This window comes from Salminus brasiliensis, chromosome 4, assembly GCF_030463535.1.
Source record: "Salminus brasiliensis chromosome 4, fSalBra1.hap2, whole genome shotgun sequence".
NCBI classification, from domain to species: Eukaryota; Metazoa; Chordata; class Actinopteri; order Characiformes; family Bryconidae; genus Salminus; species Salminus brasiliensis.
The window spans coordinates 5,661,108-5,686,944 of record NC_132881.1 but is presented as its reverse complement, the minus strand read 5'-3'; the positions used below and the strand labels follow the sequence as shown (position 1 = coordinate 5,686,944).

General features: G+C 40.6%; 1 protein-coding gene across 1 annotated transcript in view; it reads right to left on the bottom strand.

The window, feature by feature from the left end:
- The window catches only part of cdh23 (cadherin-related 23), a 358,315-nt gene that overhangs the window by 58,929 nt on the left and 273,549 nt on the right, over positions 1-25,837 (bottom strand). The window contains exons 23-30 of the mRNA XM_072677393.1: positions 24,499-24,644; positions 23,543-23,762; positions 22,958-23,110; positions 19,663-19,776; positions 17,342-17,490; positions 6,511-6,571; positions 3,802-3,950; positions 3,022-3,157 (exon numbers count right to left, since the gene is read on the bottom strand). Coding sequence (XP_072533494.1) covers positions 3,022-3,157; positions 3,802-3,950; positions 6,511-6,571; positions 17,342-17,490; positions 19,663-19,776; positions 22,958-23,110; positions 23,543-23,762; positions 24,499-24,644 — 1,128 coding nt within the window. The remainder of the gene's footprint in view (positions 1-3,021; positions 3,158-3,801; positions 3,951-6,510; positions 6,572-17,341; positions 17,491-19,662; positions 19,777-22,957; positions 23,111-23,542; positions 23,763-24,498; positions 24,645-25,837) is intronic.

Below are 25,837 nucleotides of genomic sequence, written 5' to 3'. Positions count from 1 at the left end.
ATGATATATCAACAGCTGAAACAGTATTCACTGATAAATGGAAGTAAAGAGAGTTAAGAAAAGTCTCTTTAATGATCGTGTGTTTAATACTGGAAGCACCACAAATGCAACTCATCAGATACAGTTTCGGTCCTGTCAGCACTGGAACATGTGGAGTCACACTGTGATGTTGCGGAGTCAAAATGTCAGTGGTGTGAAGTTTCAGTGGAGGACAACACGGGTGCAGTTTGCAGCAGATATTCATCTGATGCACAGTGAAATGCAATATATGTACCCAATACTTTCAATATTACTGCTCGAATGAGTCATTTGAAAGCACATTAGCAAAAGGTATCACGGTTATTATGCTCACTTCTCTTCTTATGGGTTATAGAGAAGTATCAATAAAATGCTCAACAAGGAGGTGTTAATTATTGGTTATCACTTATTTTTTGCAATTGGCTAAAAACTGCACATCGATGCATAGTGTGTGTGTGCGTGTGTGTGTTTCTGGGGAAGTGAGAGAGGGAAGTCTTCATAGACTGTCTCAGGACTTGCGCGTCATCCATCATCAACAATGGAAAAATACCATAGATATGCAGAAGAACATCAAGCCTTTACACTCTTTTAAAGCTACAGAGAACAAGTCTAAACTGAGTCAATATAGTGACTAGACTATAGAGTGACTCTTTAAATAGCATCTTTCAACACCTCATGTGATCTGCTGACAGGATACAAAACCGTGTTTGTAGCTATTCAGTCCAATCAGAAGCTCACAGCAACAACACAGAAAAACAAGGAGGCTGGTGATGGTGGCAACTAACGGTAGCTTGGAAACCCAAATTATCTGGTTCTGATCTCCAAGGTTTAAACAAGTTTTTTTTTAGGTTATATCTCTTTTATACAAGTTAACACAGTTTGTGGGGTCACCCCCAACTTTTCTCATTATTCCTCTCTACAGGCTACATAAATTCTAAGACCTTACGTCTTAGCTTACTTTGTTTAGTTTATTCTCCTTTGTTTGAAAATGCTCAAGCCAACATTTGCATGTGCAAGAAAGCCTACAAAAACTGACAAAAATGTTTTATTTTACAGTTTGAGAGTCAGCAGGCACTCCACATGTGTGTGCACAAGCTCTGAAAAAGTGAGATCTTCATCACATGTCCCCCTCTATGGTTTGATAAAACTGGTCACGCTACTTGAAGACTACCTACATGAGAAAATTCATAACATGCAGTTATTGAGTATTTATGAACAACTTATATCAGTATTCACCAGATTACAAAAGATGTTTGATGAAATGTCACTGTATGTAGGGTTATGTAGCTTATTTGAAAGACTCAAATTTAGCTTTATAAATGCATTATGCAGTGTTTATGTATGTGTTATGACATGTGCATGTAATTAGCTGACAAACAGTGTTGCTTAAAGACTTCCACATAGTGTAAAAGCTGTAGAACCATTTACGTGTTGTTTTGTAAAAACGCCTCTAAAGTCCAGAATCATTAAGACACCTTTATTTTTATCTGCATAATTCCTCTCCTCCTTCTACCTTTAGCCATCATGCATGCGCCGTCATTTTTGACCAGTGCTGAATTTCCTGACAAAGCAGCTCCTTGGCATAAACACCTGGGTCATAGACCATTCCCTTTCGCTCTGCAGAAATGAAGCCAAAAGTGTCCTCCATGTTTTCAAATTTGCAACCTGGATTAGTAGACTAAATCAGGGACAGAGGAGTTACTGTACATCTGTGTCAACAGTAAAACAGTAAAACAGATCTGTGTATAGAATCAGTGCTTTCTGTGAGATGAACAAGGCTTTCATTCTTGTCGGATATACGGTCTAAGCTGTGTGTGTGAGCTCATTCAGAGCCAGTTTGGGTTGAAGTGATTATTTTTGCTTATTCAAATCACAGTAATGAAAAAACATGAGAGTCGTGTGACTTATTTCTATTAATGTGATTTCTTGTTGGCAATAAGAGTTTTTGACAATTAAAAATGTCACACATCCACTGACTGTCTTTTTACATCCGGACTCAATCTCCCAGCATTCTCCAGGAGATCACATGACTCCTCATGTGATTGCAAGCTCCTCTCCACGTTCTCGCTCTTCAGAATTCTAGGGACTAGCACCTGTGTTTGATCATGTGATTGTATTAGACTAGTATTTAGGCCCGGGCTTTAGACTAGGCATCTCGCGAGGTACTGTATCCCATTCTGGTGAGCTACTGAGCGTTTCCTGATATTTGTGTATATTCCGTGTATTGACCTCTTTTCGGATTTTTCCACATTGCCTTTTGTCTTTGCCCTTTTGATCTTTGCCAGTGTTTTGGTTTCCTGTTTACCTGTATTGTGGATTACGTGTTTGCCTCGACCCTTTTTGGCTTTTTGGACTGTGAATATCCCAGTAAAGCCTCCTTTACATTTTACCCCTGTAAGCGGCTGACCCTGTTTGGGACCTTACAAAAAAGTTTATGATCCTCAATGAGTTATGTTAGACCATGTTCATTACATATCAAGTAAATGCAGCAATGTCTTAATTCTTAATTTTTCCCCCTTTAAAACACCTTTCAAAGTCACTGATGCTCCACTGTCCGTAATAAGGGAAGTTCGTCTCTGTCAATGCTACTCTGGGACTGGCACACTGCTCTCTGCACTATGTAACTCTGATGAAGCAGGCAGAACAACGTTTGCGAGAATTGCATAGCCCGAGTCATATTTGTGTAAAACTCTGTAATATTACTCTACCGCCTCATTCCACATGCTTCTTTCACTTTCAGTGTCGGTTCTTTGTCTCTCAGCTTGTCCAGAAACGTGTGTCCCTTAGAGGTGTCTCAAAGCATTATTACACTTTTTCACTGTAAGGGGAGAAGGATTAAGAAATAGCAATTCTTGCATACTGCTGCTTTAACAGGGCCTGAATGCAGGTTGCAGGTTCAGATTCCAAAACCTATGCAACTCAAAAGACACCTTCAGACTGATGCGTCATCGTGTATCAATACATGTCTAGACTCTTAGAAAGGGAGTTAAGTAAATTCTGCACCTGTGTCTGGGTCAGAGGCTCGTACTACAATAACAGAGGTTCCGATGCCTGCGGTCTCTCTGAGGCCCAGTCTGTTGTACTGCTGCTGAGTGAAGACCGGACGCTCATCATTCACATCTTCCACATACACTATCACCTAAAGAGAGCGAGAGAGAGAGAGAGAGAGAGAGAGAGAGAGAGAGAGAGAGAGAGAGAGAGAACTCTTCTCAGAACATCAGTGGCAAGAGATCACTTGGTAAGATGGTGCGATACAGAGGTTTCATCATCAACAACACACTGTCCTCTATAAGCTCTCTGTCTACCACACACATACACACACACACAAGGACCCCTGACTGAAGACCTCTGTTTAAGGCCATGCTTATTTATGCATATTTTCTTTCCTTATCCACCCTTATTTACTTGTCTCAGCCATACGTGCATTTATATAGCCCATCTGTTGATGCAAAGTTTACGTTTGCAACCTATTCTAGCCCTTTATTAGTGGTCAGTTTCCAACCACAGAGCTGCTGTTGTTTGGTTATTTTGAGTGATATACTCACTCTCCACATAGCAGTAGCACTGACGTGTGAGTAAAACCCCCAGCAACACTCCTATGCCTCATACACAGGCAACAGTAAGTGAGTGATCCATCAGATCCATCACTCAAACAATATTGTCAGGGGTAATGGTCCTTCGGGGTTGAGGTGGAATGATTAATTGTGCATTAAATAGGGTCTATTATAGAAAAATATCAAAAGTGTGCCCATATATTACACACATTACGTATTACATACACACCCTGACAGAGCTCCTCATGCTGCCCTGGTCACTGTTGTAGGCCTCCACCTCCAGCAGGTGTGAACTGCTAGTCTCTCTGTCCAGTGCTCGCTGCCCTCGAGTGATAAGACCAGACAGGAGGTCTATACTGAACTGACCGCCACTGTTACCTAAGGAGTAGAGAAACACACACACACACACATACACACACATTCACAGTCTTTATTATACAACAGATCTGGTTCTAAAATCTAATCGGCTGAAGTTGAATCTACTGAAATAATGAAAATATGCACTAATTTGACCGCCTCACATCCACTGGATTCTATTAAATATTAAAGTTACTAAAACCTTCACACTCGTATGGATTCTTGGGTGTATTCTTGAGTGTATGGAAATATGAAGTCCAGACCTGGGTGTGGTTAAACTGAAGGGCTGACAACATCCAGCTCGTTTAATGACTAGACCTGGGGTTATTAACTCGGCAGATACTTTTAAACAGGTTGAAAGATTGTTAACATACATGAGTGCCCCTCTATTAACTGAGTGCTAGGTTCTGAATTGAGATGTTTACTAAATAATTTGCATTGATGACTGATAAAACGTGGTCTCATTGTAATCTAATAAGTGTCTGGTAAGTCACAATTCCAGACAAACACAATATAGCTAAACCTACGGGCTCAGCGGTTAGAGCGCCGGGATATCGATAACAGGGTTGTGGGTTCGATTCCCGGGCTCGGCAAGCTGCCACTGTTGGGCCCTTGAGCAAGGCCCTTTACCCTCTCTGCTCCCCGGGCGCTGGAGTTGGCTGCCCACCCCTCTGGGTGTGTGTGTGTGCTCACTGCCCCTAACACATGTGTGTGTGTGTGAGTGTGTGTTTACTACCAGATGGGTTAAATGTGGAGGACACATTTCGCTGTACAGTGTACACTGTATAATGACAAATACATGCACCATTTACTTTTTTACCAATAACACACAGTCACTTTAATTGAGCACGTAAACAACCACACTGCAGGCTAGAAAAAGTAAGTAAGCCTTTGATAACCTGTAACCTGTAATTTTGCACAATATTTAGGAGGATTTTTGGACTCTCAATTGGGTTAAGGTCAGTACTCTATCAGTACAAATCATTTTCCTCCAGTCTTCAGTTGATTTACTTGTGTGCTTTGGGTCACTGTCTTTTTGCATCTCTTTAGCTTGAGGTCATGGACTGCTGTCCTTGCATTCTCTTTTAAAAATGTTCTGATACACCTTTAAATTAGGCCCTGAGGCAGCAAAGCACCTCCAAATCATGATGCTGCCTCCACCATGCTTCACAGAGGTTTTGGTGTTTGTTTACAGTGTTCTAGCTAAAAGAAACACTGTGGGACATCCAGGTGGTCTTGGACAAATTTAAGAATCTCAAACTTCCAACCTCATCGCCTTAAAGCTAGAGTGACAATACATAATTTTTACCCTGTTTGGCTAAGTCTGTGCTGGTTGGCTCTAGTCTGCGGATTTTGTGTCAGGCAGAGTCAACAGTTAGAGAGAAAATCAAGTAGTGTGTTTTAGGCAGTTTCTTATTTAATTTAACATTCCACCTTAAATTACGCAGCAGTTACATTCTGGTGTTAGTACATGTCAGGAACTATAGCACCATTTAAGTTAAGAAATGGGTCAGCACAGCGTACGTCTCAAAGGTAAAGGTAAAAAGTCATGTAGTGCACTTGGAGAAGTCATTAAGGTTCACTTCCTTCTCTAGCCTGCACTGTGGATGTTTACTCAATGTCCTTAATAAAAGACATGAACATCATGTTTTATCATGTTGTTATGATTATGTTATTGTTATTTTATAACAGCAATAAGTCACTTGATGGCAATTTTACCACGGCTAACAGCAACACATAGACTCTCATGGCTTATTGCTTTTTTATTTTACTCATGCGGTTGTACCCTGACTCCATTTATAATATAACATGGCCCAAATGATAACCTTAACCCTGTAAACCCTAAATGCCTGTGTGTGGAGCCATACTTCTATTCCCCACTCTCAAACAATGTAAGTACTTAGTTTTTATTTTATTAGTTTCATAGCAGTTACTGAATAGTTTGCAGTTAATAAATAATTACAACTTAAAAAGAGGCATATATGGTTAAAGTGGAAAGAGGAAAGTTTTATGCTAATTAATAAATAAATAAATAAATAGATAGATAAATAAATCAAACACACGTTTCTACATTTAGAGCAACACATCAAGTCCTTTAATCTAACAGTACTTTTTCCCCATTCGTGTGTGCATCTGCATTGCTCAGTTTGTTCTGCAATACAAGTGTGCATGTCACAGACAACCAATCGAACACATCAGCACACCTTGTACCATTCTTTTCCAAACGCTTTCACGCTATAATAGTGTAATAATAGTAATAAAGTGCAAAGTCAACACCATACAGCTGTTTAACAGCATCAGATTAGAGTGAAGAGAGCCCAGCGCATTGCATGCACTAATGCTTCAGGCTGCTGCCTGTGGTGAAGACACACCACAGTGTTTACATGCCTGTGGTCTCTCAAATCTTCTCACAGCTTCTTGTGGGGTGTTGTTTTTTTTTTTGTTTTGTTTTTTTCACGCCAAGCGTGTGTTGTTTATTGTGCTGTATTTTATTACAGGGTACAGTTTTGTAAGGCATTGTGTGGGCACATCTGGAGAAGGCATTCAAAATGTGGGAGCAGCATGCAGGAAGACCACTCACCCGAGAGAATTCGGTACAGGACCCTGCCATTTTCCCCCTGGTCCGCATCCGTAGCTTGGACCTGCACACAAATATACACACACAGGTTTTTATACAATGCAAGGACATGGGAACATGTTTTTGTTGAAAATAAGTACAGATTTTCCAAAGAGAACAAATTTCTGCACATTTTAATACATAATTACTGTTTATTTACATAAAATGTACAAAGACTCCGAAATCAAACTTCATAAGAAGCAAGTACAAGTAAAAAAAAAAACATTTAACCAGGCAAAAATACTTTCTTTGCTTTACTAAAGAACCATTAAATACCCCCCCCCCCCTTTTAAGAGTGTATCTGATGAGGTAACAGTAAACAGTATGTTCCACATGTAGCCTCATATATGGCTATGATGAAACAAAACTTTAAGAACAGTACTCTATTTAAATCAATTTGCACTTCTTTTTTTTATAATTTCCAACTCCCACTCAGTGACTGGGACTCCCCCCTATCACACAATGCCTCCAGCGCGGGGAGGGTGAATGCTAGCGCCTTCTTCCTCTGAGTCACATGAAATCAGCCACCTCATCTTTTTGAACTACTGTGGAGCCGGCAATCCTCTCAATATGATATGGCTGTAAAAGTGTGGTGAGCAGAAAAGCATCTCAGAATGCACATGAACACATTCAACCTTGAGGAGGATGGTCTTCTACAACAGCAGAAGACCTTAACAGGTTCTACTTTTTTCAGCCAAGAACAGAAAGCTGAGGCTGCAGTGGCTCGGCACAGGCTCACCAACACTGGACAAGCTGAAGAAATGTAGCCTGCTCAGATGAATCCAATCATCAGATGGTAGGGTCAGAATTTGGTAGCAACCACAAAGGTCTCTTAAACTGGTTTCATAAACATGATTAAAGTAAAAGACGTCCATCTCTTTTCTTTGCCTACAACAGTTAGGTGGTTGTCAAGACAAACACACACACACACACACACAGGCTGAGAGGTACCCCTTCTGGAGTCTCATTAGTTTTAGAATGAGATTTGGGGTAGGGAAGAAGAAAGTGGGTGAGAGAGGAGGAGGGACAGGGAGTGGGGGAGAGAGAGAGAGAAGAAAGGGTAGGGGTCACTTTGAGATAGATGAATAGGGCATGCAGAGTGGGCCGTACCATTCTTAAAGCCTGTAGGGGTCCGCAACTTTGAGTAAATACTACTTCCAAAAACAACGGTCTATCTAAACTAACTTAACCCTACTGGGCGCTGACTGAGCCTTCACATAGTGAATCCAACCGAACAGCAGCGTTTTTGAGCACTGCTGGAACAAACACAAAGTCGCAGACCACCTATTTGCACCCCCTCGGCCCGTCAGTCCTCTCTCGCTTTCTCTCTTCCATCCTAGGCACAGCTTCCCAGAGTGGAAGAAAGAGAAAAGGAGGGAACACACACAGCAGCACACAGGAGATATACTGTTGCTTGAGGTAAAGTTGTAATTTAACAGAACTGTTTATCAGCTACCTTTTGGCATCCATCTTTAAAGAACCAGCAGAGCGTCTGTAAAGAACCAGCTTTTGTAAACGAGATGTGTGAGTGTGAAGAACCTTTTAAAGTGTAAAGTACTGCCATTTAACGAGAGGGCTGTATACCCGTTAAACTGTACAAACATCCAAGCCAAGAACCATTTAGAAAGCCTTGTTTTTAAGATTTTGCGCTAATGTTCATGATGTAATATTAGAGATGCTAATTGCTAGTAGTAATAATGGGCCATCTGGCTAATTGCTGATGAATATTCAATTTTGGATTTTGAATTGAGCAGAGAGTCATTTTTTCAAGCTTATCCTTTGTGTGCATTGGCTTCAAGCAAAATCATCACGGATGTTACAAACCTTTGTATTTGCAAAATAGTAACTTCAATTCAAGGGACAAAAAAAACAATAACTTAGCATTAAATAATAATAGACTGATCATTTTCCTTTTGGACTACTTCAAATAGTGTAAATAAGACAGTGAGGTAGGACTAGCATTAATATCTGAACACTTGAGTATTTAAGATGCTGTTTGTTTCTGTATTTAGTATTTACAAATGGGTAGTACAGGCTCGTTAATCATTATCAAATAGTTTGTTAATGCTTGTTATTAATTATGTTATTCAAATTACTACATTCAAATTAGTAACCGTTTATTTAGCGACGTGCCACTAAACTAAAAAAAAATTAAACAACCACTAAACTGGACATTTTAAGAATGATTTTATATACACTATATATCCAAATGTTTGTGGACACCCCTTCTAATGAATACATTCAGCTACTTTAAGTTGCACCAATTGTTGACACAGATGTGCAAATGCACACACACAGCTTGTCTACGTCCCGTAAAAAAAAAATATTGCCAATAAAATAGGACTCTCTGGAGCAGATCAACATGAAACTATTGGCACCATGCTGCCTAATGCCAGCCATGGGCTAGAGGGGCATAAAGCCCCCCAGCATTGAGCTGTGGAGCAGTGGAAGAACTGTGTTCTCTGGAATGGTGAATGGTGCTCCATCCAGTACTTTTGGGATGAGCTGGGAAGTTAGGGATGAGGTGGGGTGGTAATCATCCAGCATCCTGACCTCACTCACACTCTTGTTGCTGACAGTTACTCCAACAAAAGCAGGGTTAACTCACTTTAATGCCCCTGATTTCAGAAGAAACAGAAAATGTTAAATTGGTTCACAGCTGATTTCAGTTCATTCGTGCTTTCACCACTATCAACACTATCAGTACATGGCTGCTGCTTTTACATGTTTATGGGTAATTATAAAAGGGTGGTTTGGAGTACTTGAGTAGTGGTTCGCAAATATTCAAAACTTACTGGTACTCACTGGCATAACCATGCTATTAAGGTATTATAAATGTTATGAGTTGCCATGACAGGTTATGTCTAGTAATAGAACAGTGTCGTTTTAGCATGACAGATGCTATAGTGTCTGATGTCATGACTAGTTTATGTCATATGCTGTGTCAAAACAGTACTGGTAATGGTAACATGACACTGTCATATTGCAGCACATAATCTATCTTGGCACTATGGTCATGCTTGTGTCAATATTATGTAGCATTTGAAACTAGTATAAACGAGTATAAGTGTGTGTGTGTGTGTGTGTAAGCTGGTAAGACTGATGAAGTTTTTCTCTAAAGCGTGAGCTTGCCTCCATGGCCTTTTCTCAGCATTTCTGGCATTTTGTTGTGGGACTAATTTCACGTCCCGATGTGTTTTCACTAAACGGTTAGGCCACGCTTTGAGCACCCCGACTTTAACATGCTGACATTTATGAACGCTACTGAGCGGGAAGAGGGAGAAATTACTGATTGGTGTACCAAGCGTGTGTGTGTGTGTGTGTGTGTTTTATATGGAAGGAGGCTGTTTTAATAAACCTAATTTGTATTTTGCTACAAAAAGTACTTGTCAGGCTTCCTTGCTTGTTTGCGCATATTTTTAATAGGGATGTAATTGGCTCAAATGCCAGCAGTTTGTGTGTATAAGCAAGTGTGTTTGTGAGTTCTGGTTTAGGTATTCTGTTGAGTTTCATTGAATCAGCCAATAAGATGCAACCCTACACAAAGGTTGCAAACTGAGGCATGCTGGGAGCAGATTAGTCCAGTTACTGTCAATGACACAACTTCCAATAAAAGCATAGAAGAGAACGACTTAATTCCTTAAAGCCCTTCAGAATGTTGAGGTACAGTTCTGTTAAAATGTATTTCCACCCCTATCTAATCTCCAATGTCTTCTATTTTCTATATTTTTTACATTTCAATATTTTAGATGATCTAACTATCCAACCTATTTTAACATAAGATAAAGACAACATGAGTTACATTTACATTTATGGCATTTAGCAGACGCTCTTATCCAGAGCGACTTACAAAGTGCTTTGCTATTTACCCAAGAAAAACCTTAGCTAGTTAGAATAGACTAATAATTCAAAGATACCTCTAAGCTTAGACATTACTAAACACAAGACAATAAGGTGACCATAGTAATCTATTTGTCCAAGTATTCTCTGAAGAGGTGGGTCTTCAGTCTGCGTTTGAAGACAGCGAGCGACTCGGCCGTTCGGACACCCAGGGGAAGTGTCAGTCTTTTATATGATCATTCCATTTATTGAAGATAAAGATTATTCCAAACCTGCATCACCCATGTGAAAATAGTAACTGTCCCCCTAAACCTAATCAGGGGTTACGCCACCTTTAGCAGTAACAACTACAATCAAACGTTTGTGACAACTTTTGAGGAGTGTTTTTCATCCCTCTTTAGGAATCTGGGCCCAATGCTCTTTGCAGAAGAGGAGGGTTTTATGATCATAAACTGCCCGTTTAACATTTAAGGTTTATTACACACTAATGTGTCTTACTCGGTAACTGCAGTGACGTCTGTACAACCCAGAGGGGCTAATGGTAATAGAATGGTACTAGCATAACATGTTCAGCCCGCCGACAGGACTTTAGCCTTCTAAGGTCCAATGGGCTTTAATTTTGTCTACCTCTGAATGGCTAACCCCACCCCCTCCCCAAATTTGAGTTTTGGACTTAAGTCCAGACTTCATAGACTTGAATCCTATTGATATAATCATATATATCATGCATATCATCTGGGTGTTTAGCCATGTTTTCTTTAATGTTCATAAAATTAGCTGGTTGATCTGAAACATTAAAATTGGACAAATGTCTGGAAAAGAAACTGGGACTGGGCAAACACGTTTTCACAGCACAAGTGTCAGTCTTGATGTCTTAAAAATGCCACTGATCCTTTAGGCCTTTAGCATCATTTAATTTTTCACCAACATGAATTTAATTGGATATTTTACAAAAAATAATAATCAGACACTCAGTGGTCCAGCGGACTACGGCACTGCCACTATGACAGCAGTTGAAAAAGAAGCAATGACTGGTTGCGCTCTCATCCTCCTAGTCTGGGAGTTCTGATTACATAATTATATGTACATCTGAGTTCTAACAAGTGGGTTGGGTAATTGGCTCTCTAAAACTGGTGAGGAAATTTGGGATTAAAAATATGTAATAAATAATAATAATAATAATACTAATCAGACCCATTGTAAATGAGTAAAAGCACAAATATTCAACGTCAATAATACTAGAGTAAATTATTCAGAGTATAGCCATGTTTTTGTTTAGGATGTGTGTGTATGTGTGTGTGTGTGTGTGTGTGTGTGTGTGTGTGTGTGTGTGGAGAGTGGGTTGGGGTTTTACACACGTATTTTACTGCTGGGTTAATAATATAATAATAATAATATCTGCTCAACCATAAAAATATTCAGCCTGCAGTGGTTCTGTGGTGACACTGACCACTAATAAAGTTCTAGAGAATGACAAACATAAACCACCTTTGAAAAAAGACTTATTTAGATAAGCTATGGCCTCTAACTATACACTCTCACGGTGAACCAACCAAGTAGGCATTTCTAATAAAGTGGCCAATGTTCACTGCTTATGTTTTGTTTGTATTTTAGCACTAAATGGAAATAAAAGGAGAACTGTGTTTAATATAAAGCACCTTTCACATCTTCCTACCTTTGTTCACAAGAATGATTACATCTACTCTGTTTACCACATCCTGCAGACACACACACACACATACATACACATACTTGAATCTGCACCAGCTAGATCACACCTACAGCCAGATATATCTGGCTAAACCCAGCAGGACCTGATTTCACATCGACGATCAAGAATGAATAGAAAATAAGACAATGTCTCATAGTACTGGGTACTGTAGAGTTGTATTTAGCCTCTGTTAGTGGTGGTCAGGGTCAGGTTAACTTGGGCAGTGAGTTATTGGGCTAATTTTGAGTCAGATTCTTATGTACGTTCATATTTCCTGCTTCCAAAACATCACCTTCAAGAACTGACTGTTCACTTGCTGCCTATTATGCAGATCAATGTTATGCACTTCATTTGTCTGTGGTTTTAATGTTAGAGCTGATTGAGATATATATGTATATTTCTGACATTCTGGAAAGACTTTAGGGTTTATTCGGTATGTTCCAGTCTGGACTGCTTTGTGGATTAGGCACAATACAGGGCAGCCAATCAGAATGGAGATTATGTATGTATTGAGGACTTAAAAGAACAGTAAGTGGTCAGAGCGGAACAGTTGTTGTTTAACCTTTAACCAATTTAACGATAAGCTTAAGAGCGCAGATTCTCATTTTTCAACGGACTGAAGAATTTGCGACGAATCTTTATATTTACTGTGATATGACTGTTATTAACGATCGGGGTGTAACCACAGGCAGCTTTAGGGAAGAACATTCAAGATAATGAATTAGGCTCCAATCACACCCATTATAAATCTCCTCTCCTTTTCCCCTCAGATTCAACATGGACAACCTGCAAAACTCTACCCTGACCTACACCTCCTCGTATTCGTCCCTTGCTCCTCCCCTCTATAACCTCTCCCTCCCTTCATCCAATCTCTCCATCCCTCTCTCCCCTGCCCTTCCTCCTTTCGTCCTCCACCACCCGCTCCCAACTATCATCGTCACCCTCTGCCTTTTCCTTCTGTTCGGAGGGTGCGTGAGCTTCCTGGCACTGTGTTGCTCCTCCAGGAGGTCAGAGGAACTGGACGGAGGCTGCGAGCCAGGGGGTGTCCTCTACTGTGGACAGTCTTTACCCAGCGAGCCTCAGCTGAAGCTATGGAAGCGACTGGGGTCCGTTCGGAGATCGTTCTCCTCAGCTCCGTCCTTCAGGAGGCCTCCACAGCCATCGGCCGCGGCCCAGAGCAGGCTGCAGTCCAAGCTGTCCTTGCAGCTGGAGCAGGACAGGAGTGACCCGCAGGTTCAGCTCACCCTGCCCTGTTTACTACAGTACGCGACTGAGATCTAGACACACACATACATAACACAACACACACATACACTACTGATCACACATCTGGAATCACTGTTTTTAGTTAAACCAATTTTGTTGATTCAGGAAAAAAACTAAGTGATGCTACAGTTTTATGGGTTTTGTTACAAATGTGTCCAGAATGAGAAGCAAAGCATTCTGAGTCTGAGTCTGAACGAATTGAGACATCGCCATTACAGCTTGAATCTAAAAAGTAGCAGAAATACAAATGACTGTAAATTAGGGACCAGCTGATACATCAGTTGGCTGATGATATTAGCAAATATTAATGACCATGGTTTTATTTGTCTCCGCAAAAACATTACCAGTAACATGCAGATAATTAGTGCTGTTTTTGGTCACAGTATCTTTTAATTACAGAGCAAAATATTAGACAGTTGGTACTGTACTGGCCTCCACTGTTTAACTACAGGACAATATAAACCACCTCATAGTGACTGCGAATACAGAACACAGTCATGGCAAGCATTACAAAAATATGTTACATGTATTCAAACTTCTGACTAATGAAAGAAAATGATACAAATAATAATTAAGACAATAAACAGAAGCAAAAATGGCAAAGAATACAGGCAAGCTCCACACCCTGTGCTACAACATGTACATGAATTAAGACTGGACATTTCTGCTATTTAAGAAATGTGACTGGTGTAAACTGACATTCCCTCAAATCTAAAATACAACTATAAAATTTGCTGAAAAAAAAAAAAATCAAACCTCAAAAATGTATATAATAGAATTATCATACTAGCCCTACTATTAATAGATAAGTAGGCACTTTAAAATCCTCCAAACAGCAACTTAAGTCTTAACTGTTAATAACTTAAGTAACTCACTGTTAATAGTTATGTCATTGTTTTATATGTATTATTAAAAGCAGTCCAATTAGTTACCACTTATTTTGTAGCAAACCTTTAATATTTTAAATGTTATAATTCATATTATAATAATATAAATAAAACATTTATGCATATTGGAGGTACTTGATACTCATAACTCAGCTTATAACTATGGGCAATTCTTTAGTTGTTGTTCATAATTATTATGGATGGTGGAATGCAACTACTTAAACACTTACAGTCAATATTTTAAGATATAAACATCAAATGGCATAATAATTATTAACATAATATTACTGTTTCTATTGTCAATATGTTTAAAGATTTTTACATCTGTAGCAATGCATATGTATAAACTATTAATTGTTACTAGCAAACGTTTGGATAATTGGTAATAAACTGCTATTTATTGGAGCCTGTTATTACAAAGTATTACCGATAATTAAAGTGAATTATTTATAATTTTATTAAAAAGTTGCTTGACACTGGGCAGGTACGCTTTAGGGTCTTCAGTACTTTTAGTGAGGGAATGTAACTCATCATAATCCATTGCAGTTTTCTTTTATACATTTTACTGACAATCTGTCTTAACTACAGGCATTCAGAAAAGGCAATGCACTAATCAAAATTCTCTGTATAGGTAACTCAAGATAACTAAAGTCTTGTGATCTCAAGATAACAAAAGTTGCAATCTCATGATTACAGCTTAACAAAACAACTTGCTATCTCAAGATCAACAATGTTGGTTATCTTGAGAATGTTTGTTATCTCAACAAAACAAATTGTGGTCTTAAGATCACAAGAAACATAGGTTGTCCTTAGACAGCAGTACAGAAAAATAAAAGTAAGTGTTGTTAATCCAATACTATACCAAACCTTGTTAATCCACACAGACTCCTTACAATGGGGCAGCAGGAGCGGCCATTCCTATATTCTTTTTACAAATATTCATGTTGAAAATAGAATCATCTCCAAAGCAAAAACATACAGCTGAGTTAATGGAGCTAACTGGAGGTGTCGGTTCTTGGAAAAAGCAGAAGATATAATCCCAAATTTCCATGTAGACATATTGGAGAATTTGCATAAAATTCAATATGAGTTCAATATACATATTTTTATTAACCTGTCACCAAATATTTTCTAAAGAATGACTGATAATTCCCACATACAGTCTGACCACTTTCTTCTTTCTGCTTTACTATATATTATTAAATTAGAATATAATATATTTCTGGACTTCTGTACTTAACACCAAGCTGTTTATATCTATTTTTCTATCCAAACAAATGTTGCTAAGAAAAGTTACAAACATGCACTTTTCCCCTTTAAAACTCATTTGAGGTACAACTGGATCTTAAGAACACTGGAGAACAAAAAGTAGAGACACTGGTTAGTAGGCTTACTCTCACTGTAGAAACCATTACGGAATAAAATAAGTGATTCCAAACTTGAATGGTATGAATGCAAGTCTTCATCGCTGCTGATGCTAATACAACTTTACAGCATTAGAGCATGCTCACCATCTCCTGCCCACGGCCACATTCCCACTGCATCTGAACTGGAACTAGAACTGCATGTGACTGGACTTCAGCCATCATCAACAGAACACTGTTACAACCCAATCTGACCTATGAAGCCCAGCAACCGTTAAAAGTTCTGATGTGGTCCACAGACATTCCCACTGGGCTGCCTAGACATGCTAACATAATAGCGATCTGGGCTGATGGAGGACTGCCAGGCTAGAAGAAGTGCCAGTGGGCATGAAAGTGATGGTGTTTTCCAGTCGGTATTGTTGGGAGTTGACAGACTTGGCCATGCTTTCTCACTCCACAAGTCTTTGAGAGCTGGAGTGGTTAGAATAAAGAAAAGGTCATGAGTGTGGAGCGTGTGGGAGTTCGCTGCTGACCAGTCTGGCTGCACAGTAACAGCTGAAATGAGGACCATGATTTTTTTTGCAAATGTGTGCATAATGGATATAAACTGTGGGTGTTTGTATTGTTAAATACACTTCCTACACAAACATTAAGGGTGATTCTTATTAAGGGTGACTTAAAAGCCTTATTAAATCTTTAAAAAATAATAATGGCATTTTATTGTTGTCAATCTTTCATGAATCATTCAAGGTTGGACAGAAAGAGATTCTGCTGAAGGCATCCATCTCAACTCGCAATTTACCTGTTAATTCATCACAGTTATTTACTACAAATATTCAGCCAATTCAGGAAGAAAATGGTTTATTATTAGCTAATTTCACATAAGTGGCATAAACTGTGATCATAATTACAACTAGAAAAGTGCATTTACTGAAGGAACCACTGAGTCAGCTAAGCCATTGGTACGGTGTTAAAAATGTTTGTCTACAATGTGGGTGCCAAAACTTTTGCTAAAAATCTGGTTGGTCCAATAACTCATCCATTATGTTTGGCTAACAGAGCAGTGTCCACAAAGCTTTGGCTAAAATGCGAGTTGACAAAACCTATGCCCAAAAACTCATCCAATAGGTGTGGCTAACAGAGAGGTGTCCACAAACTTTTGACCAAAATGTGGGGTGCTAAAACCCAAATCAGCATGCCAGTTTTGTGAAAGCTATACATTGTATCGGTTCATAAAGCATAAAACTACAGTCACTGAGCTAGCTGAATATTCTCTCTCCATGTTTAGCGGGGGAAGTTGTGAGAGAAGGAGATGGAACAAAATATCAGTGGTTAATATTATTTTCCCCCACCCACGGGTGCACAGAAAAAAGATGACATCAGATGATGTTTTATGGGGCAGCGGCGTCTCAGTGGTTAGAGCTTCAGGTTATTGACGACAGGGTTGTGGGTTCGATATCCGGGCTTGGCAAGCTGCCACTGTTGGGCCCTAGAGCAAGGCCCTTCACCCTCTCTGCGCCCCGGGTGCCGCAGAAATGGCTGCCCAGTGTCATTGTGGTCTGGGCACGTGTGCTCACTGTCGCTGTGTGTGTTCACTGGTGTGTGTTCACTGGTGTGTGTTCACTGGGATAAAAGCGAAAGCCAAATTCCACCGGTGTCCATCAAGAATGGTCAATGTGGGTGTCATGTCTTGCCTACATGTGCGTGTGCTTGTACACTGTGTATACCTGTAGAATGCTGGTTCCTCTCGGCGCACTCTCCAGAATGGTGGTCTCATAGCTGTTCTGAAGGAAGATGGGCCTGTTGTCGTTGACGTCAAGCACTTCCACATGAACAGTGGCCGTGCCTGTCTTCCGGTCGCCGGCTGGGCCGTTGTCTAGAGAGAAAATGATTTTAACAAGTGTGAACAAAGCTACCCTGGGTCTCTGACACGCCTGCTTGTGACCTAAGCTTCAATACAAGAGAACAGTCTACTGTCAGAACTGTGGTTAATGGAGGGTCATAAAGGAGAGTGTCACTGTATTTTAGAAGGACACTGTAAATAAAGAATGGTAGTCTAAACTTTGGTATGTGAACAATTTAGGGTCGCATATTATCCATTAAATTAAATGAATATTTAATATATTTAATATTTAATAATTAATATTTAACTTATTATCTTCACATTATATGTATGATATTAACTATATGTAAATATATATACGTTATTATATACGCGCTGTCACTTTCATCAGGAGGCTGCAGGTTTGATCACCAGTCCCAGAGAGCCCTGTTTTAAGAATCTGTGTTAGTCTACAGCTCTGTGGAAAACTAACAGACCCCTAAGGTAAAATACCCTAAGGTATTTTTTGCCGACTGCTTCTAACGGGGAACTAGAAAAGGTGTTTCCTGAAGGAAATGCGGCGTGGATGCGCAGCTAACATGAATTCCACTTCTGCGCAGTTGCTAGGCTGTTGCTACATGGTTAAAGGTGGATTCCGTGGGGTTGCTAGGTGGTTGCTATGGTGGCTCTAAGTGGTCGTTATGTCTTAAGGGATTGCTATGGTGTTGCTAAATGGTTGCTAAAATGGTTGCTTTTGTGTAGTTAGGTGGTTGCATGGTGGTTGCTATGGTGCTGCTAGGTGATTACTATGGTTTCCCAAGTGGTTGCTAAGGTACTCTAGGTTGCTGCCATGTTGTTTCTAGGTGGTTGCTATGCTGTCGCTACGTGGTTACCGTTGTTTCCAGATGGTTGCTAAGTGGTTACTATCTTATCCCAGGTGCTTGCTATGGTGCTTGCTAGATGGGTTCTACAGTTTTGCAAGGTCATTGCACTGGTGTTTCAGGCAGTTGCTATGTTGTTGTTTAGTGGTTGCTAGGGTGTTGATAAATAAATTTTCTGCGTGGCACAAATGTGTTGTAAAATTTTTATAAAAAATTATAAACTTCTTCTTATTATTATTATTTATTTTCACCTGTTCATCCTGTTCTTCAATGCTCAGGACCCCACAGGACCACCACAGAGCAGTGATTATCTGGGTAGAGGTTCATTCTCAGCACTGCAGTAACACTGACATGGTGGCGAGTGTGTTAGTGTGTGTTGAGCTTCTGGTACAAGTGGATCAGACACAGCAGTGCTGCTGGAATGCACTGTCCACTCACTGTCCACTCTATTAGACACTCCTACCTAGTTGATCTACCTTGTAGATAAAGGTAAGGTCAGAGACAGCAGCTCTTCTGTTGCTGCACAGTTTGCGTTGGTCCTCCTCTAGTCCCCCTTTATCAGTGGTCACAGGATGCTGCCCACAGGATGCTGTTGACTGGATATTTCTGGTTGGTGGACTGCTCTCAGTCCAGCAGTGAGGCTGAGGTGTTTAAAAACTCCAGCAGCACTGCTGTGTCTGATCCACTTGTACCAGTACACTACCACACTCGCCATCACCATGGCAGAATTACCCAACACCCAAAAGCAGCTGCTCTATGGAGGTCCTATGGTGTCCCAAGCATTGAAGAACAGGGTGAAAGGAGGCTAACAGCGTATGCAGAGAAACTGCTGATTAAACTGTGACACAGTTTGAGGACTTTTAGGCATCACCTGACCTTGTGAAATGTGTTAAAAAGAATCGTCACCTTTTTGCCTTTTGGAGGTCAGTTCATCTCCCACTCACTCCCATAATCTGCATGCTGCTGTAATGTACAACCTGAAAACTGCACCTGAGTCTCGATTCAGGAGCACTGTGATGTATTCAGGGCATTGATTTGAATGGTGTTCAAACCTAAGCAGTCTGTCTGACAGGTGGTGTTTAATCAGACACATCACATGAAGCTGAACGCACACAGTCAGCTGAAGCGCTGCACAGGTTTCACTACAAACAGGAAAACCTCAGAGCTCGGCTCCTCTCTCGTCTCTCCCTCTCTCACAGGAAGTGAAGGTGTTGCACTACTCTTGCTCACACTGCACACTTGCACGCAAGAACTTTACCTAAGTGCTACATGGCTTCGTACCTGAAGTCATGCTATACCAGCAGGTAACACACATAATCACTGCCAGCCACATCTGAAATCTCACCGATGGCCTCAATAACAAGTGTGTATGAGGCTTGAGATTCACGATCCAGGTCCACCACCGTGCGCACCACACCATTCCGGAAGCCCACGCTGAACTTCCCATCCTGGTTCCCACCTGCATACACACACACACACACACAAAAGAAAATGAGAAAGGGTGGTACACCTATTACACACAATTACACAGTCTACCTGCAGCAGAGGGAGTGGTACACTGTGAGATACATGGTAAGATCACTGTGATGCACTGTGAGGCTCCAGTGGATTCCTGCTACTGTACAAAATGACAAATATACAGACACGTGTGTGTGTGTGTGTGTGTGTGTGTGTATATATATACAGTCATGCCCGAAAGTATTCATACCCCTGGCAAAGTTTGACTTAAATTTACTTTTATTTAACCAGAAATTATATTTTTGCCTGGAAATGACACAGGCATCTCCCAGGAGATAACACGATGATGTACAAGAGGCATCATTGTGGGAAAAAATATTTCTCAGCTTTTATACACATTTGAACAAAAAGTGGCATGTCCAAAATTATTCATACCTTTCTCAATAATTAATAGAAAATTAATCAAACAATCAAACGCTTCCTGTAATTGCTGACCAGCTTTTTGCATGTCTCCACTGGTATTTTTGCCCATTCATCTTTAGTGATGAGCTCCAACTCTTTGAGGTTCGAGGGTCTCCTTGCCATCACCCTGATCTTTAGCTCCCTCCACAGATTCTCAATTGGATTCAAGTCAGGACTCTGGCTGGGCCACTGCAAAACATTAATGTTTTTGTCTGCTAACCATTTCTTCACCACTTTGGCTGTGTGTTTTGGGTCGTTGTCGTGCTGAAATGTCCACCGGTTCCCAAGGCCAAGTTTCTCTGCAGACTGCCTGATGTTGTTGAGAATCTTGATGTATTGCTCTTTTTTCATGGTGCCATTTACTGCGATCAAGTTCCCTGGTCCATTGGCTGAAAAACACCCCCAAAACATTAGGTTCCCACCACCATGTTTGACAGTGGGGATGGTGTTCTTAGGGTTGAAGGCTTCTCCTTTTTTACGCCAAATGGTGCACACATCATTGTGGCCAAACAATTCAATTTTTGTTTCATCTGACCATAAAACAGAACACCAGAAGTCTTCTTCTTTGTCCAGATGAGCATTTGCAAAGGTCAAGCGGGCTTTTGTGTGCCTTTTCTGGGGAAGTGGTGTCCTCCTTGGCCTGCGTCCGTGGAACCCAGCAGTGTGCAGTGTCCGTTGAACTGTCTGCCTTGAGATGTCGCCACCAGCAGAGTCCAGATTCACCAGGATGGCCTTGGTGGTGATCCTTGGATTTTTCTTCCCCTCTCTCACTATTCTCCTGGCCAGCACAGGTGTCACTTTTGGCTTCCGACCACATCTTCTGAGATTTTCCACAGTGCAGAACTTCTTGTATTTTTTAATAATACTTTGCACTGTAGCCACTGGAACTTGAAAACATTTTGATATGGCTTTATAGCCCTTTCCTGACTTGTGAGCGGCCACAATGCACAGCCGCAGGTCCTTAGTGAGCTCCTTTGTCTTAGCCATGACTGTCCACAAACCAACTGCAGAGAGCTGCTGTTTTTCTCCTGTTGAGTTGATTAAAACAGCTGTTCCCAATGAATCAGGGTAATTAGGATGCTTTAAAACAGCTTGGACTATTTGGAATGGTATAGAACTTTGGATTTTCCCATATACTGTGACAGTTTTCAAAGGGTATGAATAATTTTGGACATGCCACTTTTTGTTCAAATGTGTATAAAAGCTGAGAAATACTTTTTCCCACAATGATGCCTCTTGTACATCATCGTGTTATCTCCTGGGAGATGCCTGTGTCGTTTCAAGGCAAAAATATAACTTCTGGTTAAATAAAAGTAAATTTAAGTCAAACTTTGCCAGGGGTATGAATACTTTCGGGCATGACTGTATATATATATGTTGGCATGTTAAGTGCCAACGGAAGGCACTTAAAGTGAGCAGTTTCCGAGATGCTACAAACCACTAAACCACTAGATGTTCTAGAGCTGCCGTAGTAAAGGTGTATATACCAGTCTTGCATCTCCAAAATGTCAAATTTTACAAGAGAAGGGAAAAATACCTTCCTAACTTCCTACCTAATGGAAAGATCTTATCCCAAGTCATTTTGGAGCATTTGTAGTGGTAGTGTCCATGCATCATAAAATTAACATTATGTTAAAAACTCCAGCAATCTGGAGATACATGGTTTTGGCAGGTTAGCGACGATATATATTACATTACATTAACCAATGATTAATAGTAATAATCACAATAAATTATTCTCCTGACCAAGCAATGCAGTTTGCCAACAGCAGGATATGGGTGCCACACAAGCATAATAATCAAACACTGTACCATGAGAAGCAGAACGTTTTTAGTGATACATTCCTATACCTTCCACCTAGCAAGGAAGTAAGGTGTGTTTGGCTTAGATTTTAGAAATACAATAAAATTGTGTCACTGTACAGGAAAAACAAGTGTCGAATGTGGGCTTTGGAAGAAGGTTGTCTGGTTCAATGTATCTCTACGATGTAACTCATGTCCACTTGCCACTTTGCTTCGCCGCATCCTATTCATTTCAATGGTGCATGACATGTTGCATAGCATTGAAAGCAGCCTTACAGTATGTTAAAAAAATAAGCAGAGTTCAACTTAATGCACTCGGAGTATGGATACTGCCGCTAGCCAATCGTGGAAGAGTAGGCTGGTACATCAAATAAGCATCACACATCACAAACGGCTTTCAAATAGGGAGGAAAAGATTTAAGATTAAATTTCGATTAATTAAAAATGAAAAATCTTAAAAATAAGTTCGCCAAATTTTTCTTTCCTTTCATTTGCTTCCAGAAACGTCAAAGACACACACAGCCCCACACAGCGAGCACAGAGTTAGAGGAAAAAAGTTGATCAAGCAAATATCCTCAGTACATAAAAACTGCAGTAATATTACTAAAGCAGGCAGTGTTTTGGGTAAATAATAAGCTAATTAGGCTATTTAAGCCAGCAGGGGGGCGCTGCATACTCACTGCTCAACCCCAATCTCTGCTTACGAGGACAGCCATTGGATCATGAGCGGCTGAATGCTTTCTTTTCATTGATTCACTATCGAATCATCTGCTTGAAACAGGTTCACGCTTCATGTAAATGATATACAAACGAGGGGACGTTTGGGCCTGCCCTTTGTATATGAAGTGAAATGGAATGTGCGGTACGTAAGCCCACACTCAGGGTAGCGCAGCGCCATTTGATCTTTGCAGTCTGACCTGTGATGAAATAGCTGAGCTCAGCGTTGAGTCCAGCATCGTTATCAGAGCAGTTGAGCCTGACCACCACAAAGTCACGCGGGACGCTCTCCAGCACTGAGGCGTTATACACACGCGGGAAAAATGTGGGCGTCTCATCATTCACGTCCAACACTGAAAATATAAAAAGAGAGATAGAGAGAGAGACAGAGGGTGAGACAGCCCATGCTACTTATGCTATTATGCTACTTAACTATTAACAAGGTCCTAACCTAGACCGCAGCAAATTAGGTTTGAGATCCATTAGCTATGTAATTAAATTCTCTGATCCCTTAATTCTTTGAATGAATATTAAATTGCCCATTTAATGAAAACTGAATCTTCCTTGCTTTATCATTAACTCCTGTATTGTGTTAACATTGTATATATTTTAAAATTGAGCACATTCACTCCGCATACAGACTATGTAGTCTTTTTTTGTGTGCATTTATTTTGCCTACAGCTCAGACCGTGTTAAACAGACTTGCTCAAGCTTATTTTTGACTTGTTGGCAACCTGCTGCTTTAATAAAAAAAAAACTCTCAACTGTCCCCCACTGTGTGGTACCTGTGATGGTGAGGGTGCTGGTAGAGGTGCGCGGGTATTGTCCAGCATCGAAAGCCACCAGCCGTAGATAGTACTGTCCAATCCGCTCGCGGTCCAGCGCAGCAGTGGAGAACAGTACCCCGGTGCTGGTGTTGAGGCGGAAGTCCAGCCGGGGCATGCCTACCTGCAGTGCCAGGGTGACCGCCCCGTTGTCTGCCTCATCAGGGTCCTGTACCTGCACCTGTGAGGACGGAGCAGCAGATTACACTGGAGTTTATTATATTTACAGTTTGACGGTCTTTAGATTGAGAGCCCTAGTCACTTCTATTTGGAATTAATTTATAGACAATGCTATTATGTGTAGTTTTTTAAGGAGTTGGAGCAAAAAGGCCTCTCGATTTTCACAGCAGAGGACAGGAATAGGTGCTCTTCTGGATTACAACTGGGCCTTTGTCTGAATTTACGTGATATACACCGATCACATTATAAAGGTGAGGAACCAAAGTCTGGAGTGAACGTTAAACCGTAGCTTACCTAACATCTCATTCAATAATTTAATCTGCCCCAGGGTCAGTGATGGGACCAGGAGGGTTAAACAAGGGCCCAATCTGGATTGTACACTGCATTTTGGGACATAGATGGGATCTGTGCGAGATTAAGGTGGGCTGTAAAAATGGGGCTCATTTGGGAATCCTAATGGGGTCCCAGTAACAACACATGTAGAAGCATGTTGACTAGATATGTATCAAAGGAAGCCTGATTTATTGTTGGATGCTCCGCCCTAGAGGAATTGCCATTGCTCATTAGGTTAAAGAGCCCATATCGTGGAAAAACAAACTGGTTTTGAGATACACAAACACACACACACACACACACACACACACACACCCACACACCTCTGTTTATTTACATGTGCATGCTTTTATGTTATGTGCATGCTTTTATGCTTAACACAACCCTGTGCACCATGAACCAACCCTGAAGATGGATGATCCAATAGGAAGGCCCTCTGGCACCTCAGCCACAAACGGCAGGTTGACGAATGCAGGGTCATTGTCATTGAGGTCCAGCAGATTGACATAGACCGTGGTGCTGGCCGAGGAGCGCAGTGGCGGGCTTCCACCTGAAGAGGGCAGCAGAGGCGTGAGCACGGACCTAAAGGCAAACTTCCATGACTTTACTTTAAACGTTAGATCCTCTGAAGAGGAAAGAATCGTTAACCATGGAGAAAGATGTCATTTAAAGCTCTGAGTGCACTGCACTGAAACAAGAGCAGTCACTGTGTCTACAAATGCACAGGGAGAAAGCAAAGCACAAGGAGAAAAAAACAAGCAGACAGTTGGACTAAACACTATTACTAAACGCCTATGTCACCACACACCAGTCTCAAACCACACAGGGTTTTCAAAAAAACTCAAACTGACTTGCTTTTGGGGTTTCTGACACTCTATGACACACTGTTATCTATAAACATGGAGCTAAATGTGGCAACAATTGCCACCACATGGAATCCTGATGGTGGTGATTTAGGCATGTACTGTGCTGCGCTACACTATACTATACCACCAAGTTGAAAAACAATCCAACTTGCTTTGAATCTGAACAATTGTTCATGATTTGAGATTCTTTTATAATAATTTGATGGCTTTAATGATAATATAATAGTTTTAAGGCTGGTGTGTGATAACATAGGCCTGCAGATTGTGTTACTTGTCAGCTACATTAGCCTTACGGCTACAGTACATAAAAAAAAACACTGAAGAAGAAAGCGTTGGACACCAAGAATGAGGCCAATATCCACAATTCTGTGATAATATTCAAAAACACTGAATCCACACTGAAATCACATACATGTGTGAAAATGAATGAAGGCTTTACATTTTCAGGGGTGGGGAACTGAGAGCCAGAGTCCAGCACAGTTTGCGGATTTCCCTTATATGTATATATATATATATATATATATATATATATATATATATATATATAAAATCCCTTTTTTAGCCATAATAAAGCCCGGATTTAATGCTGGTCATGCATGGAAATTCAGCGTTGATTCGGCAGCCAAGTGTTCACTGGGATAAATTATCATAACTGTGATCAATTATTGATATATCACCTCACTTCCCTTACATCCAGCTACATTAGCATCATAGCTCCAGCACAAAACTACAGAAGCAGAAACTGTGAGCAGTAAATAGAAATGTCTCTGAACCATTACTTTAATCACATTTAAAAATGCAATGCGGTAAATTTACTGCCTTTAATTTAGATGTGTACAAAAGCGTCGAGTAAATTCCAGCAAACACAGAGCAAAGC